Here is a 13,311-nt window from a genome sequence, read left to right as displayed (position 1 = left end):
CATTCCTATTTCTCCACATCCTCTCCAGCATCTGTTGTTTCCTGACTTTTTAATGATCACCATTCTACCTGGCATGAGATGGTATCTCATTGTGGTTTTGATTTGCACTTCTCTAATGACCAGTGATGATGAGCTTTTTTTCATATGTTTGTTGGCCACATAAATATCTTCTTTTGAGAAGTGCCTGTTCATATCCTTCACCTACTTTTTGATGGGATTGTTTGTTTTTTTCTTGTAAATTTGTTGAAGTTCCTGGTACATTCTGGATATTAGCCGTTTGTCAGATGGGTAGATTGCGAAAACGTTCTCCCATTCTCTAGGTTGCCTGTTCACTATGATGGTACTTTCTTTTGCTCTGCAAAAGCTCTTTAGTTTATAGATCTTATTTGTCAATTTTGGCTTTTGTTGCCTTTGCTTTTGGTGTTTTAATCATGTAGTCTTTGCCCATGCCAGTGTCCTGAATGGTGTTGCCATTTAAGTCTTTAATCCATCTTGAGTTAATTTTTGTATAAGGTGTAAGGAAGGGGTCCAGTTTCAGTTTTCTCCTTATGGCCAGCCTGTTTTCCCAACGCCCTTTATTAAGCAGGGAATCCTTTCCCCATTGCTTGTTTTTGTCAGGTTTGCCAAAGATCAGTGAGTTATAGATGTGTGGTGTTATTTCTGAGGCTTCTGTTCTGTTCCATTGGTCTATATATCTGTTTTGTTATCAGTACCGTGCTGTTTTGGTTACTGTAGCCTGATAGTGTAGTTTGAAGTCAGGTAGCATGATGCCTCCAGCTTTGTTCTTTTTGCTTAGAATTGTCTTGGCTATATGGGCTCTTTTTAGTTCCATATGAAATTTAAAGTAGTTGGTTTCTAATTCTGTGAAGAAATTCGATAGTAGCTTGATGAGAATAGTGTTGAATCTAAAAATTACTTTGGGCAGTATGGCCATTTTCACGATATTGATTCTTCCTATCCATTAGCATGAAATGTTTTTCCATTTGTTTGTGTCCTCTCTTATTTCTTTGAGCAGTGGTTTGTAGTTCTCCTTGAAGAGGTCCTTCACATCCGTTGTAAGTTGGATTCCTAGCTATATAATTCTCTTTGTATCAATTGTGAATGGGAGTTCACTCATGATTTGGCTTCCTGTTTATCTATTATTGGTATATAGGAATGCTTGTGATTTTTGCACATTGATTTTGTATCCTGAGACTTTGCTGAAATTGGTTATCAACTTAAGGAGTTTTGGGGCTGAGACAATGGGGTTTTCTAAATATACAATCATGTCATCTGCAAACGGAGACAATTTGACTTTTTCTCTTCCTGTTTGAATACCCTTTATTTCTTTCCCTTGCCTGATTGCCCTGGCCAGAACTTCCAATACTGTGTAAATAGGAGTGGTGAGAGAGGGCATCTTTGTCTTGTGCCGGTTTTCAAAAGGAATGCTTTCAACTTTTGCCCATTCAATATGATATTGGCTGTGGGTTTGTCATAAATAGCTCTTATTATTTTGAGGTATGTTCAATCAATACCTAGTTTACTGAGTGTTTTTTAGCATTAAGGGGTGTTGAATTTTATTGAAGGCCTTTTCTGCATCTATTGAGATAATCATGTGGTTTGTGTCATTGGTTCTGCTTATGTGATGGATTACATTTATTGATTTGCATGTGGATTACGTTTATTGATTTGCATTGAACTAGCCTTGCATACCAGAGATGAAGCCGAATTGATCGTGGTGGATATGCTTTTTGATATGCTGCTGGATTTGGTTTGCCAGTACGTTATTGAGAATTATCGCATTGATGTTCATCAGGGATACTGGCCTGAAATTTTCTGTTTTTCTGTGGTGTCTCTGCCAGGTTTTGGTATCAAGATGATGCTGGCCTCATAAAATGAGTCAGGGAGGAGTCCCTCTTTTTCTATTGTTTGGAATAGTTTCAGAAGGAATGGTACCAGCTCCTCTTAGTACCTCTGGTAGAATTCAGCTGTGAATCCATCAGATCCTGGGCTTTTGTTGGTTGGTAGGCTATTAGTTACTGCCTCAATTTCAGAACTTGTTGTTCGTCTATTCAAGGATTCTAATTCTTCCTGGTTTAGTCTCGTGAGGGTGTATGTGTCCAGGAATTTATCCATTTCATCTACATTTTCTAGTTCATTTGTATAGAGGTGCTTATAGAATTCTGTGATGGTAGTTTTTATTTCTGTGGGATCATAGGTGATATCCCCTTTATCTTTTTTTGTGTGTGTGTCTATTTGATTCTTCTCTCTTTTCTTCTTTATTAGTTTGGCTAATGGCTTACCTATTTTGTTAATCTTTTCAAAAAACCAGCTCCTGGGTTCATTGATTTTTTTTGAAGGGTTTTTTTGTGTCTCTATCTCCTTCAGTTCTGCCCTGCTCTTACTTATTTGTCTTCTGCTAGCTTTTGAATTTGTTTGCTCTTGCTTCTCTACTTCTTTTAATTGTGATATTAGGGTGTTGATTTTAGATCTTTCTAGCTTTCTCCTGTGGGCAGTTAGTGCTATAAATTTCCCTCTAAACACTGCTTTAGCTGTGTCCCAGAGATTCTGTTATGTTGTGTCTTTGTTCCCATTGGTTTCAAGGAACTTATTTATTTTTGCCTTAATCTTGTTATTTACCCAGAAGTTATTCAGGAACAGGTTGTGCAGTTTCCATGCAGTTGTGCAGTTTTGAATGAGTTTCTTAATCCTGAGTTCTAATTTGATTGTGCTGTGGTCTGAGAGACTGTTTGTGATGATTTTTGTTCTTTTGCATTTGCTGAGGAGTGTTTTACTTCCAATTATGTGGTCAATTTTAGGATAAGTGTGATGTGGTTCTGAGAAGAATGTATATTCTGTTGATTTAGGGTGGAGAGTTCTGTAGATGTCTATTAGGTCCACTTGGTCCAGAGCTGAGTTCAAATCCTGAATATCCTTTTTAATTTCCTGTCTCACTGATCTATCTAATTGTGACAGTTGGGTGTTAAAGTCTCCCCCTATTATTGTGTGGAAGTCTAAGTCTCTTTGTAGGTCTCTAAGAACTTGCTTTATGAATCTGGGTGCTCCTGTATTGGGTGCATATATATTTAGGATAGCTCTTCTTGTTGCACTGATCCCTTTACCATTATGTACTGCCCTTCTTTGTCTTTTTTGATCTTTGTTGGTTTAAAGTCTGTTTTATTAGAGACTAGGATTGCAAGCCCTGCATTTTTTTTTTTTTTTTTTGCTTTCCATTTGTTTGGTAAATATTCCTCCATCCCTTTATTTTGAGCCTATGTGTATCTTTGCACAAGAGATGGGTCTCCTGAATACAGCACACTGATGGGTCTTGGCTCTTTACCAGTTTGCCCCTCTGTGTCTTTTAATTGGGGCATTTAGCCCATTTACATTTAAGGTTAATATTGTTATGTATGAATTTGATCCTGTCATTATGATGTTAGCTGGTTATTTTGCCCATTAGTTGATGCAGTTTCTTCATAGTGTCCATGGTCTTTACATTTTGGTATATTTTTGCAGTGGCTGGTACATGTTTTTCATTTCCGTATTTAGCGCTTCCTTCAGGAGTTCTTATGAGGCAGGCCTGGTGGTGACAAAATATTTCAGCATTTGCTTGTCTGTAAAGGATTTTATTTCTCCTTTGCTTATGAAGCTTAGTTCAGCTGGATATGAAATTCTGGGTTGAAAATTCTTTTCTTTAAGAATGTTGAATGTTGGCCCCCATTCTCTTCTGGCTTGTAGGTTTTCTGCAAAGACATCTGCTGCGATTTTGATGGGCTTCTCTTTGTGAGTAACCTGACCTTTCTCTCTGGCTGCCTTTAACATTTTTTCCTTCATTTCAACTTTGGTAAGTCTGATGATTGTGTGTCTTGGAGTTGCTCTTCTCAAGGAGTATCTTTGTGGTGTTCTCTGTATTTCCTGAAGTTGATTGTTGGCCTATCTTGCTAGGTTGGGGAAGTTCTCCTGGATAATATCTTGAAGTGTGTTTTCCAACTTGGTTCCATTCTCCTTGTCACTTTTGGGTACACCAATCAAATGTAGGTTTGGTCTTTTCACATTTTTTGGTCTCATATTTTTTGGAGGCTTCGTTTGTTCATTTTCATTCTTTTTTCTCTAATCTTATCTTCACACTTCATTTTATTAAGTTGATCTTCAATCTCTGATGTCCTTTCTTCCCACTTGATTGATTCAGCTATTGATACTTGTGTATGCTTCACAAAGTTCTCATGCTGTGTTTTTCAGCTTCATCAGGTTATTCTAGTTAACAGTTTCTGTAACCTTTTATAAAGGTTCTTAACTTTTTTGCATTGGGTTAGAACATGCTCCTTTAGCTTGGAGGATTTTGTTATTACCTACTTTCTGAAGCCTACTTCTGTCAATTCATCAAACTCATTCTCCATCCAGTTTTGTTCCCTTGCTGGCAAGAAGTTCTGATTCTTTGCAGAAGGAGCGGCATCCTGGTTTTTGGAATTTTCAGCATTTTTGAGCTGGTTTTTCCTCATCTTTGTGGATTTATCTACCTTTGATCTTTGATGTTGCTGACCTTTGAATGGGGTTTTTGCATGGCCATTCTTTTTGTTGATGCTGATGTTGTTGATTTCTGTTTGTTAGTTTTCCTTCTAACAGTCAGGTCCATCCATTGCAGGTCTACTGGACTTTGCTGGAAGTCCACTCCGGACCCTGCTTTCCTGGGTATCAGCAGTGGAAGTTGCAGAACAGCAAAGATTGCTCCCTGCTCCTTCATCTGGAAGCTTCATTCCAGAGGAGTACTGGCCAGATACCAGCTGGAGCTCTCCTGTATTAGGTGTCTGTTGACCCCTGCTGGGCAGTATCTCCCAGTCAGAAGGCACGGGAGTCAGGGACCCACTTGAGGAGGCAGTCTGTCCCTTAGCAGAGCTCAAGTGCTATGCTGGGAGATCTTCTGCTCTCTTCAGAGCCAGCAGGCAGGAACATTTAAGTCTGCTGAAGCTGTGCCCACAGCTGCCCTTTCCCCCAGGTGCTCTGTCCCAGGGAAATGGGAATTTTATCTATAAGCCCTGGCTGGTGCTGCTGCCCTTCTTTCAGAGATGCCCTGCCCAGAGAGTAGGAATCTAGGGAGACAGTCTGGCTACAGCAGCTTTTCTGAGCTGTGGTGAGTTCTGCCCAGTTTGAACTTTCTGGAGGCTTTGTTTACACTGTGAGGGGAAGACTGCCTACTCAAGCCTCAGTAATGGTGGATGTCCCTCTCCCCACCAAGCTCCAGCATTCCAAGTTGACTTCAGACTGCTGTGCTGGCAGCAAGAATTTCCAGCCATTAGATCTTAGCTTGCTGGGCTCCATGGAGGTGGGATCTGCTGAGCTAGACCACTTGGCTCCCTGGCTTCAGTCTCCTTTCCTGGGGCATGAATGGTTCTGTCTTGCTGGTGTTCCAGGCGCCACTGGGGTATGAAAAAAAAACTCCTGCAGCTAGCTCAGTGTCTCCCCAATCGGCCACCCACTTTTGTGCTTGAAACCCAGGGCCCTGGTGGTGTAGACACCTGAGGGAATCTCTGGGTCTGTGGGTTGCAGAGACCTTGGGAAAAGTGTAATATCTTGGCTGGATAGCACTGTCCCTCACAGCACAGTCCCTCATGGCTTCCCTTGGCCAGGGGAGGGAGTTCTCCAACCCCTTGTGCTTCCCTGATGAAGTGACACCTTCCATGGGCTGAACCCACTGTCTAACCAGTTCCAGTGAGATGAACCAAGTACCTCAGTTGGAAATGCAGAAATCACCTGCGTTCTGTGGTGGTCTTGCTGGGGGCTGCAGACTGGAGCTGTTCCTATTTGGCTATCTTGCCAGCTACTTCCTCTATTAGCTCTTTCATAGTTTCATCTTTTTATCTTTAATGCATTAGTCTTTCTGGAATTTAGGGAATTTATGGTATATTTCATGAGGTAAGGCTCTAACCTTCTTTCCAAAAGGATTACCAATTATCTCAGCACTATTCGTTGCATAATTAACCTGTCCCCACGGATTTGACATGCTAAGTTCATATATTCTTATCTTCCTGTTGCCTTTCATTGTTTTCTACTCCACTGATCTGACCCTGTGAAATGTACCAGTGTTTAGAGTGTTTAGCCATGTTTTATAGTAAATTTTAACTGCAGTTAATGGATTCTCTCTCTTTATGCTTCATTTTTGGTAGGTATCTTATATGAACTTTAGAATTTTTATTGTTAAATTCTTAAATTCTACTGGAAATTTTGATTTGAATTGCCTTAAATTCATACACTTGTTTAGTGCAGAATTGCTATGTTTGTTATATTAATTCTATTTGGTAACATACATATCTCATTTTTCTCCCAAATTCTTTCACATTCCTACATAATGTTTTGATTTTTTTCTTTACAAATATTATTCATGTATGCACAGTTTATTCCTACATATCTATTTTTATTGCTATGTAAAAATATACTTTTCCTTTTTTTACAGAGTGCTTATTGTTGGTACATAGGTGATACTGATTTTATATACTTAATTTTTAAACATCCATGGTCCTGTACTTATAAATTCAATTCGTTTTCAGCTGATTGTCATAGCTTTTTTAGGTAAAGACTGAAAGCAATGAAAAATTTGTTTCTTTTGGAATAATATGCTTTTAGGTTTCCATTTAATCTTATTTCAGAATTGAAATAATGATGATATATACAAGACATAAATTCACAGCACGTTCTCTTCATTAGAGTTAATCAAATGAAAAATCAGTATGTATTAATAACATAACCACCATCTTTTTATCATTGTCTTTTCAGATTTAAGGAACATGCAGATTTCACAGCATTTTGATGTATTTGCACTTAAAGATTATGTAAAATTATTTTCAATGCAAAACTTAAATAATATTTTCATTTCTGAATGAAATGGAAATAACTTATTCCATAACTTAAATATCACTATTTTCAATGTAATCTTTTTTACTATAAAAAAGGATGTGTACTATTTAGATGTAATTACTTGTAGTTCATTTTTTTTTATAGTTCTTAAACGCTATTCTAGTCAATCAGTATATACCCACTGAAGAAATGAAAGGTTCTTATTAATAATTGCTGAGAGCATGGATATTGGGTATCCTTTATTCCCCCACCCCCTCCACTAGAGAAGAACTTTGGAAAGTAGTATTTTAGTTCCTTCATAAATATACCAGTAATTGACATGGCCAAGTGAATATTTAAACCTGAACTCACTTGTGATTTTGTAATTGGTATGCTTTCCAAGGTGTGATTTAATGTATAAATATAAACTTGAGTTCCTTAAAATTATTGGTTTAAATGTTGATTTAAAAAATGATCATTAATAGTAGCAGTAGGGTAGATATATGCATATGCTTTTTGACTGAAAGACCTTCGTAGTTTTAATTGTGGAACTCATGCTCTCTCTACAATTCTGTGACTATACACTTTGCCTGGTAAAACTTATGAATGTGCCAATCACTTTATCATCATACTATCCAGAGTATTATCTTTGCACTTATGACAGTTGTAAGGCCAAAACTTAGACTTGCTGTTCTCTTGTGAATTACTTATATGAAATGTTTTTTTGTAATGTTTATTTGAGATATTATATGTGAAATCAGCCAGCTATAAAATATTACCCTTGTAAGTACCTATAGTACACATCAATAGTTTCCTTTGGTAATCTAGGAGATAAATTCATTGTGAATTTTTTTAAGTTGTGAGTTCTAGGATCCTTCTGCTTTGCCAGCTTGTAGTTACTGAAAATGAAATTGCGCCTTTACATTTAGAGTGATGATGAAGGTAATTGGCATTCATATGTAATAAATGGATTTATATTTAAATAAATGAAATAATTGCTTTCCCACAGCTGAGTGTATTAACACTCATTGGTATTTGCTGAATTACACATTTTGTTTTTCATTTGGAACTTAAAAATTCTCACTATGTTAATAAGTTTAGGAATTTTGTAAACTTTGTCATTGTAAATTAGGGAGTCATGGACTACTTTGTATATGTGGCAGAAAAGTTTTTAATAATTTAAGGTTGTATACACTTTTATAATATTCTGAAGGATCAAGTATTTGATTTTTTTTATTTTCTAGAATGTTCTGAAGGATCTGGAAAAGAGAAAAGTTGATTTAAATACCATCACAGAGGGTAGTGCTGCCCTGCAAAACTTGATTGAGGGCAGCGAGCCTATTTTAGAAGAGAAGCTCTGCGTCCTTAATGCTGGGTGGAGCCGAGTTCGTACCTGGACTGAAGATTGGTGCAATACCTTGATGGTATGTCTCAGGAAAAAATTAATGATGAAATCTTCTCCTCTTTTCTAGTTATTTTTTAAATGAGTACAACTTTGATTAAATTTCAAGTCCTATTTACTATGTGTCACAGTAATATTTTGCTTGTGAATTAATTTCATTAGACTAGGTTTTGTTTTTTCTTTGAAAAGGTAATAACTAGAAATAATTTACAGTGTTTCTAAAATATTCATGATCTACATGGAGTGAGGTACTTTCATATTTTAGTAAATGCACCTTATTTGTTTCATTTTAATGATTTCATATTGTATTTAATTTTCATACTATCAGAAGCTATTTTTATATATAATCTTTATAGTGTTTGAATAATGGCATACTGGTTAAGAGCACAGGCTCTAGCATCTGATGGCCTATGTAAAATTTTTCACTACTAGCTCAGTAACATTGGTCAAGTTACTCAAACATTCTCTAAACCTCAATTGTTTAATTTGTAAAATGGACATTATTATATCTGTCTCAGACAGTTTTGCAATGATTAATTATGAGCCTTAAACATGTAGTGCTCTTAAATAACCAATTAAATAACCAAAACAACCAATTTTAGATTTTGCTATATTTATAATTATTAAATATTGTATATGTGTTAGTCTTTGGTTATGCCACTACTCTGTAAATTATCTCATGGAAATAGTTATCATTTAATTTTTGTAGTGGTTTTACGTTCCTATGATACTAACTGTGAATATATGGCCACCCCACCCTCCCCTGCTGAGGAAGGCATTGTCATTTATATATAAATTTTTTAATTCTGAAATTCTAATAAAATATATATAATTAAAAATATATATTTTTAAAATTCTGAAATACCTGAGATAGGACTTTTATCAAATTTATAGAATTACTAGGTAATGGATAGAGACAACAAGCATACATTGTTGTGTGTTTGAATATTTATTTAAATTCATCAGGATGTGTAGGGCAGTGAAGAGCATGGACTTTGCTCTTGATCTCTAACAGATTTATATCCACAGTCCTTGACTTATTAGCTGTTTAACCTTAGCTAAGTTGCTTAATGTTACTAAGCTGAAATTTCCATATATAGAGAATGAGAACAAAAGTATATACCTAACAGAGAATATAATAGTGAATATGAGATTCTTGGCTCATAGAATATGCTCATTAAATATTTTATATATTAATTTTTAATTACTAGCTTTATTTCACATTCTCATGGCCCTGATTTCTGTATTCTTCTGTCTATACCTTTCAAACTCTCCATTCAAGCAGTATCTTTCTAACGCTGTTAGAACATTTGATTTACCTGCTTGAAAGGGATAAACAAGTCTGGTGCTCATCAGTTCTTCCTACTTAGGATCCAGATCACTGTTGATATTTTCTCATATCATTTATTAGTTCACATTTTCTTTTTTTTAATGTTTATTTTAAATTCAAGAGCACAAGTGCAAGTTTGTTTTCTTTTATTTTTATGTCTCTTATTTGTTCACTTTTTTTTTTTTTTTTTTTTGAGGCTGGCTGTCACTCTGTCACCCATGCTGGAGTGCAGTGGTATGATCACAGGTCACTGCAACCTCGACCTCCCCAGGCTCAGGTGATCCTTCCACCTCAGCCTTGCGAGTAGGTGGGACTACAGGCATGCGCCACCACACCTGGCTAATTTTTATATTTGTTTTTAGAGATGGGGTTTCACCATGTTGTCCAGGCTGGTCTTGAATTCCTGAGGTCAAGTGATCCTCCCATCGGGCCCTCCCAAAGTACTGGATTACAAGCGTGAGCCACCATACCCAGCCTACATTTTCTTTTTTCAACTATTTTTCATATTATAGATTAATAATTTCTTTCTTTGTAAAAAGTTTTACTGTCTAAGCATTTTCCAGTTTCTTTTATCCCACAACATATAATTGCTAAATGTTAATTTTATCATAAGCCTCCTTACCCTTTTCGGTCACACTCTAACTTCTTGCCTTAGATTAACTGCTTTTCCCAGTCATAATCTGCTTAACTGTTGCTTCTGTTTTCAAATCTGTTCTGTCAAGCACGTTTCATGTCCTGCTTCAGGACATCTTGCTGTGGTCTATGCCAGATGTAATATTAAGGGCTGGTGATATAGAGGTAAGGAGACAAAGGCACTGTCCTTTAAGCAGAGCATACAGCATCTTTTTTTCAATTCATATTTTCATCATTTAAAAAAATTATTCAGTAAGTGAGTGTTTAAAAAATATGGGCCAGGTGCGGGTGCACACCTGTCATCCCAGCACTTTGGGAGGCTGAGGTGGGTGGATCACGAGGTCAAGAGATCAAGACTATCTTGGCCAACATAGTGAAACCCTGTCTCTACAAAAATTAGCAGGGGGTGGTGGTGCACACCTGCAGTCCCAGCTACTCAGGAGGTTGAGGCAGGAGAATCGCTTGAACCCGGGAGGCGGAGATTGCAATGAGTCGAGATTGCACAGATTGCACCACTGTACTGCAGCCTGGCAACAGAGCAAGATTCCATCTTAAAAAAAAAAAAAAAAAAGATTGAGGAGGGCAAATCAGATCAGTTGTAATATAAGAATGAGGAATAAGAGATGAACTTGCATTGAAATTGAAAAAAAAACTTTCAACTTTTATTCTACTTCAACTTTTTATTGTGCAGAGGTCTAAATCAGATAAATTTAAGAAGTGTTAAGCAGCATAGATGTGCATTTTTAGGAATGAGATTTATTCACTGAAGAAGAGCTCTGCAGGAAGGTGAAAGCTTTTCTTTAAATTCATGATACAGTTTGCTCTTCGAAGGTCTTTTAAATCTCTTTTAAGATTATCATCTTAAATATTTCATATGGTTATGTAAGCATTTTATTAATTCCTTTGTAGAACCATCAGAACCAGCTAGAAATATTTGATGGAAATGTGGCCCACATAAGTACCTGGCTGTATCAAGCTGAAGCTCTATTGGATGAAATTGAAAAGAAACCAGCAAGTAAACGGGAAGAAATAGTGAAGGTGGCAAACATAGAGACATCAGTAACACTTTTGGGGTGGAATGTTTTGTTGTCATGTTTTCTCTTGTGGAATGCTCTAAGTTACTTATGCTCTTATTCCTCCCAAGCGTTAGATTCATTAACATTTATTTTGATGGGAGAAACTGAGACAGTAAGAGACAAACTCAATAAGAGACAAACTTGAATTGAAATCGAAAGACTAGTAAGAGACTTCAGCACAATCAACAAGAGTAAAAGCTATGCACATAAGATGCCAATGAGTCTTGCTTACTTCTGCATTCTCCACTGAGTGCTGCTTACTTCTGTATTCTCCAGTGACCCTAACTTACTTTTGTATTCTCCAATGAGTCTGTCTTACTTCTGTACTCTCCAATATGTCTTACATACTTCTATATTCTCCAGCGAGTCTTACCTCTGTATTCTCCAATGAGAGTTGCTTACCTCTGTGTTCTCCAATGAGCTCTATGTGAACAGCTCTTGCCTGGTTGATTATGCTGAAATCTCTTACTGGGGATCCCAGATATTTATTTAAACTACCTTTCATTCTGTAAAAGCATCACACTCATGTTTGGGTTTGATTTTTCCCATGAGATAATTTTGTGTTTTCTTATAATTAGCGTTTAGTATCTGAGCTGGATGATGCTAACCTCCAGGTTGAAAATGTCCGCGATCAAGCCCTTATTTTGATGAATGCCCGTGGAAGCTCAAGCAGGGAGCTTGTAGAACCAAAGTTAGCTGAGCTGAATAGGAACTTTGAAAAGGTGTCCCAACATATCAAAAGTGCCAAAGTGAGTAATTATGTTTTTAGGGTAAACCATTTTTCCTATGGGTATGCATCTAAATGATAGTCATACAGTATATACATAAACAATTTTTATTTTATTGTTTTAATTTTATTGTTTTCTCGCTCTGTCATCCAGGCTGGAGTGCAGTGGCATGATCTCACTGTAACCCCCGCCTTCTAGGCACAAGCTATTCTTCTGCCTCAGCCTCCCACGTAGCTGGGATTACAGGTGCCTGCCACCACGCCCAGCTAATTTTTGTATTTTTTTTTTAGGAGAGATGGGGTTTCACCAACTTGGCCAGGCTGGTCTCGAGCTGCTGACCTCAAGTGATCTAGCTGCCTTGGCCTCCCAAAATGCTGGGATTACAGGCGTGAGTCACTGCACCCGGCCAACAATTTTTAAATTAAAATATTTTCGATCACTTTTTCTTTGAATGGAATTTGTCCTTATGTTTTTGTGATTGTGCATATGAAGGAGAGAAAACAAGCAATTAGTATTGAAGAAAATAACCTATTTGAGAAAAGGTTTCAAAGACTCAATCAAAGGTTTGAATTGGTTATGAAATGATTAAACTAATTCCCAAGCTAGGGATAAATATTTAAACCCTTTATTTTATGGTCATACTCTATATTAATGTTCACACTGCACACACCACAGAACTTATTTTTTGTGTTTTACATGATGACAAATCTAAAAGTTAGATAATTTCACAATTTAAACCTAAGGTAGGAAAGTACTACCTGATTTTATAAATTTAAAAAAGAGCTTTATACATTTAATTAAGAGGGTAATAAATAGGAGCTTTATGAGAGAGTGCTAGTTTTCCCACACTTAGCCAACCTCAGAAGGTATTTATCTGCATTTACTTTTATTAAAAATGTTTTATTGAGTTTTAGTTAAATATAAAATTTTTCTATGTAGATATTATCTGAAAAGACGACATTGAGAAATATGCACTTCTTTGACGTTTGTGTATGAAAATTCAAGGGGAATTCTACTGAGGAAACTTAACTGGGAGACATTCTGTGAGGTGTCCCTGCCCTAGGGGGCTGGGTGGCTGTTCTTCCTTTCTGAAGCCATGGTAAAGATGGTTTCTGGATCATGGCCATAGTTTCCTACTATGCTCGCATGAGGTCTCCAGATCCACGCCACAACACTCTGGGCAGCCACAATGAATTGCAACACTACATCACATCCCTGGCTAGAGTTTGAAGAAAACGGGTAATTCAGAAAAGTCTAAACTGGTAAAATCGTTGCCATATAAATGAATGAAACCAACATTATCTGAGCTGAATAGGAAAGTCAATTAAAAAAAAT

General features: G+C 36.8%; 1 protein-coding gene across 1 annotated transcript in view; it reads left to right on the top strand.

Moving 5' to 3' along the window:
• The window catches only part of UTRN (utrophin), a 512,939-nt gene that overhangs the window by 219,511 nt on the left and 280,117 nt on the right, over positions 1 to 13,311 (top strand). The window contains exons 35-37 of the mRNA XM_011997130.1: positions 8,052 to 8,231; positions 11,082 to 11,210; positions 11,827 to 11,997. Of these exons, the coding sequence (XP_011852520.1) occupies positions 8,052 to 8,231; positions 11,082 to 11,210; positions 11,827 to 11,997 (480 nt within the window). The remainder of the gene's footprint in view (positions 1 to 8,051; positions 8,232 to 11,081; positions 11,211 to 11,826; positions 11,998 to 13,311) is intronic.

This window comes from Mandrillus leucophaeus, unplaced genomic scaffold (genome assembly GCF_000951045.1).
Source record: "Mandrillus leucophaeus isolate KB7577 unplaced genomic scaffold, Mleu.le_1.0 Scaffold531, whole genome shotgun sequence".
In the NCBI taxonomy this organism is placed as follows: domain Eukaryota; kingdom Metazoa; phylum Chordata; class Mammalia; order Primates; family Cercopithecidae; genus Mandrillus; species Mandrillus leucophaeus.
The sequence above is the reverse complement of the archived record's forward strand: the minus strand, read 5'-3'. Positions and strand labels throughout refer to the sequence as shown.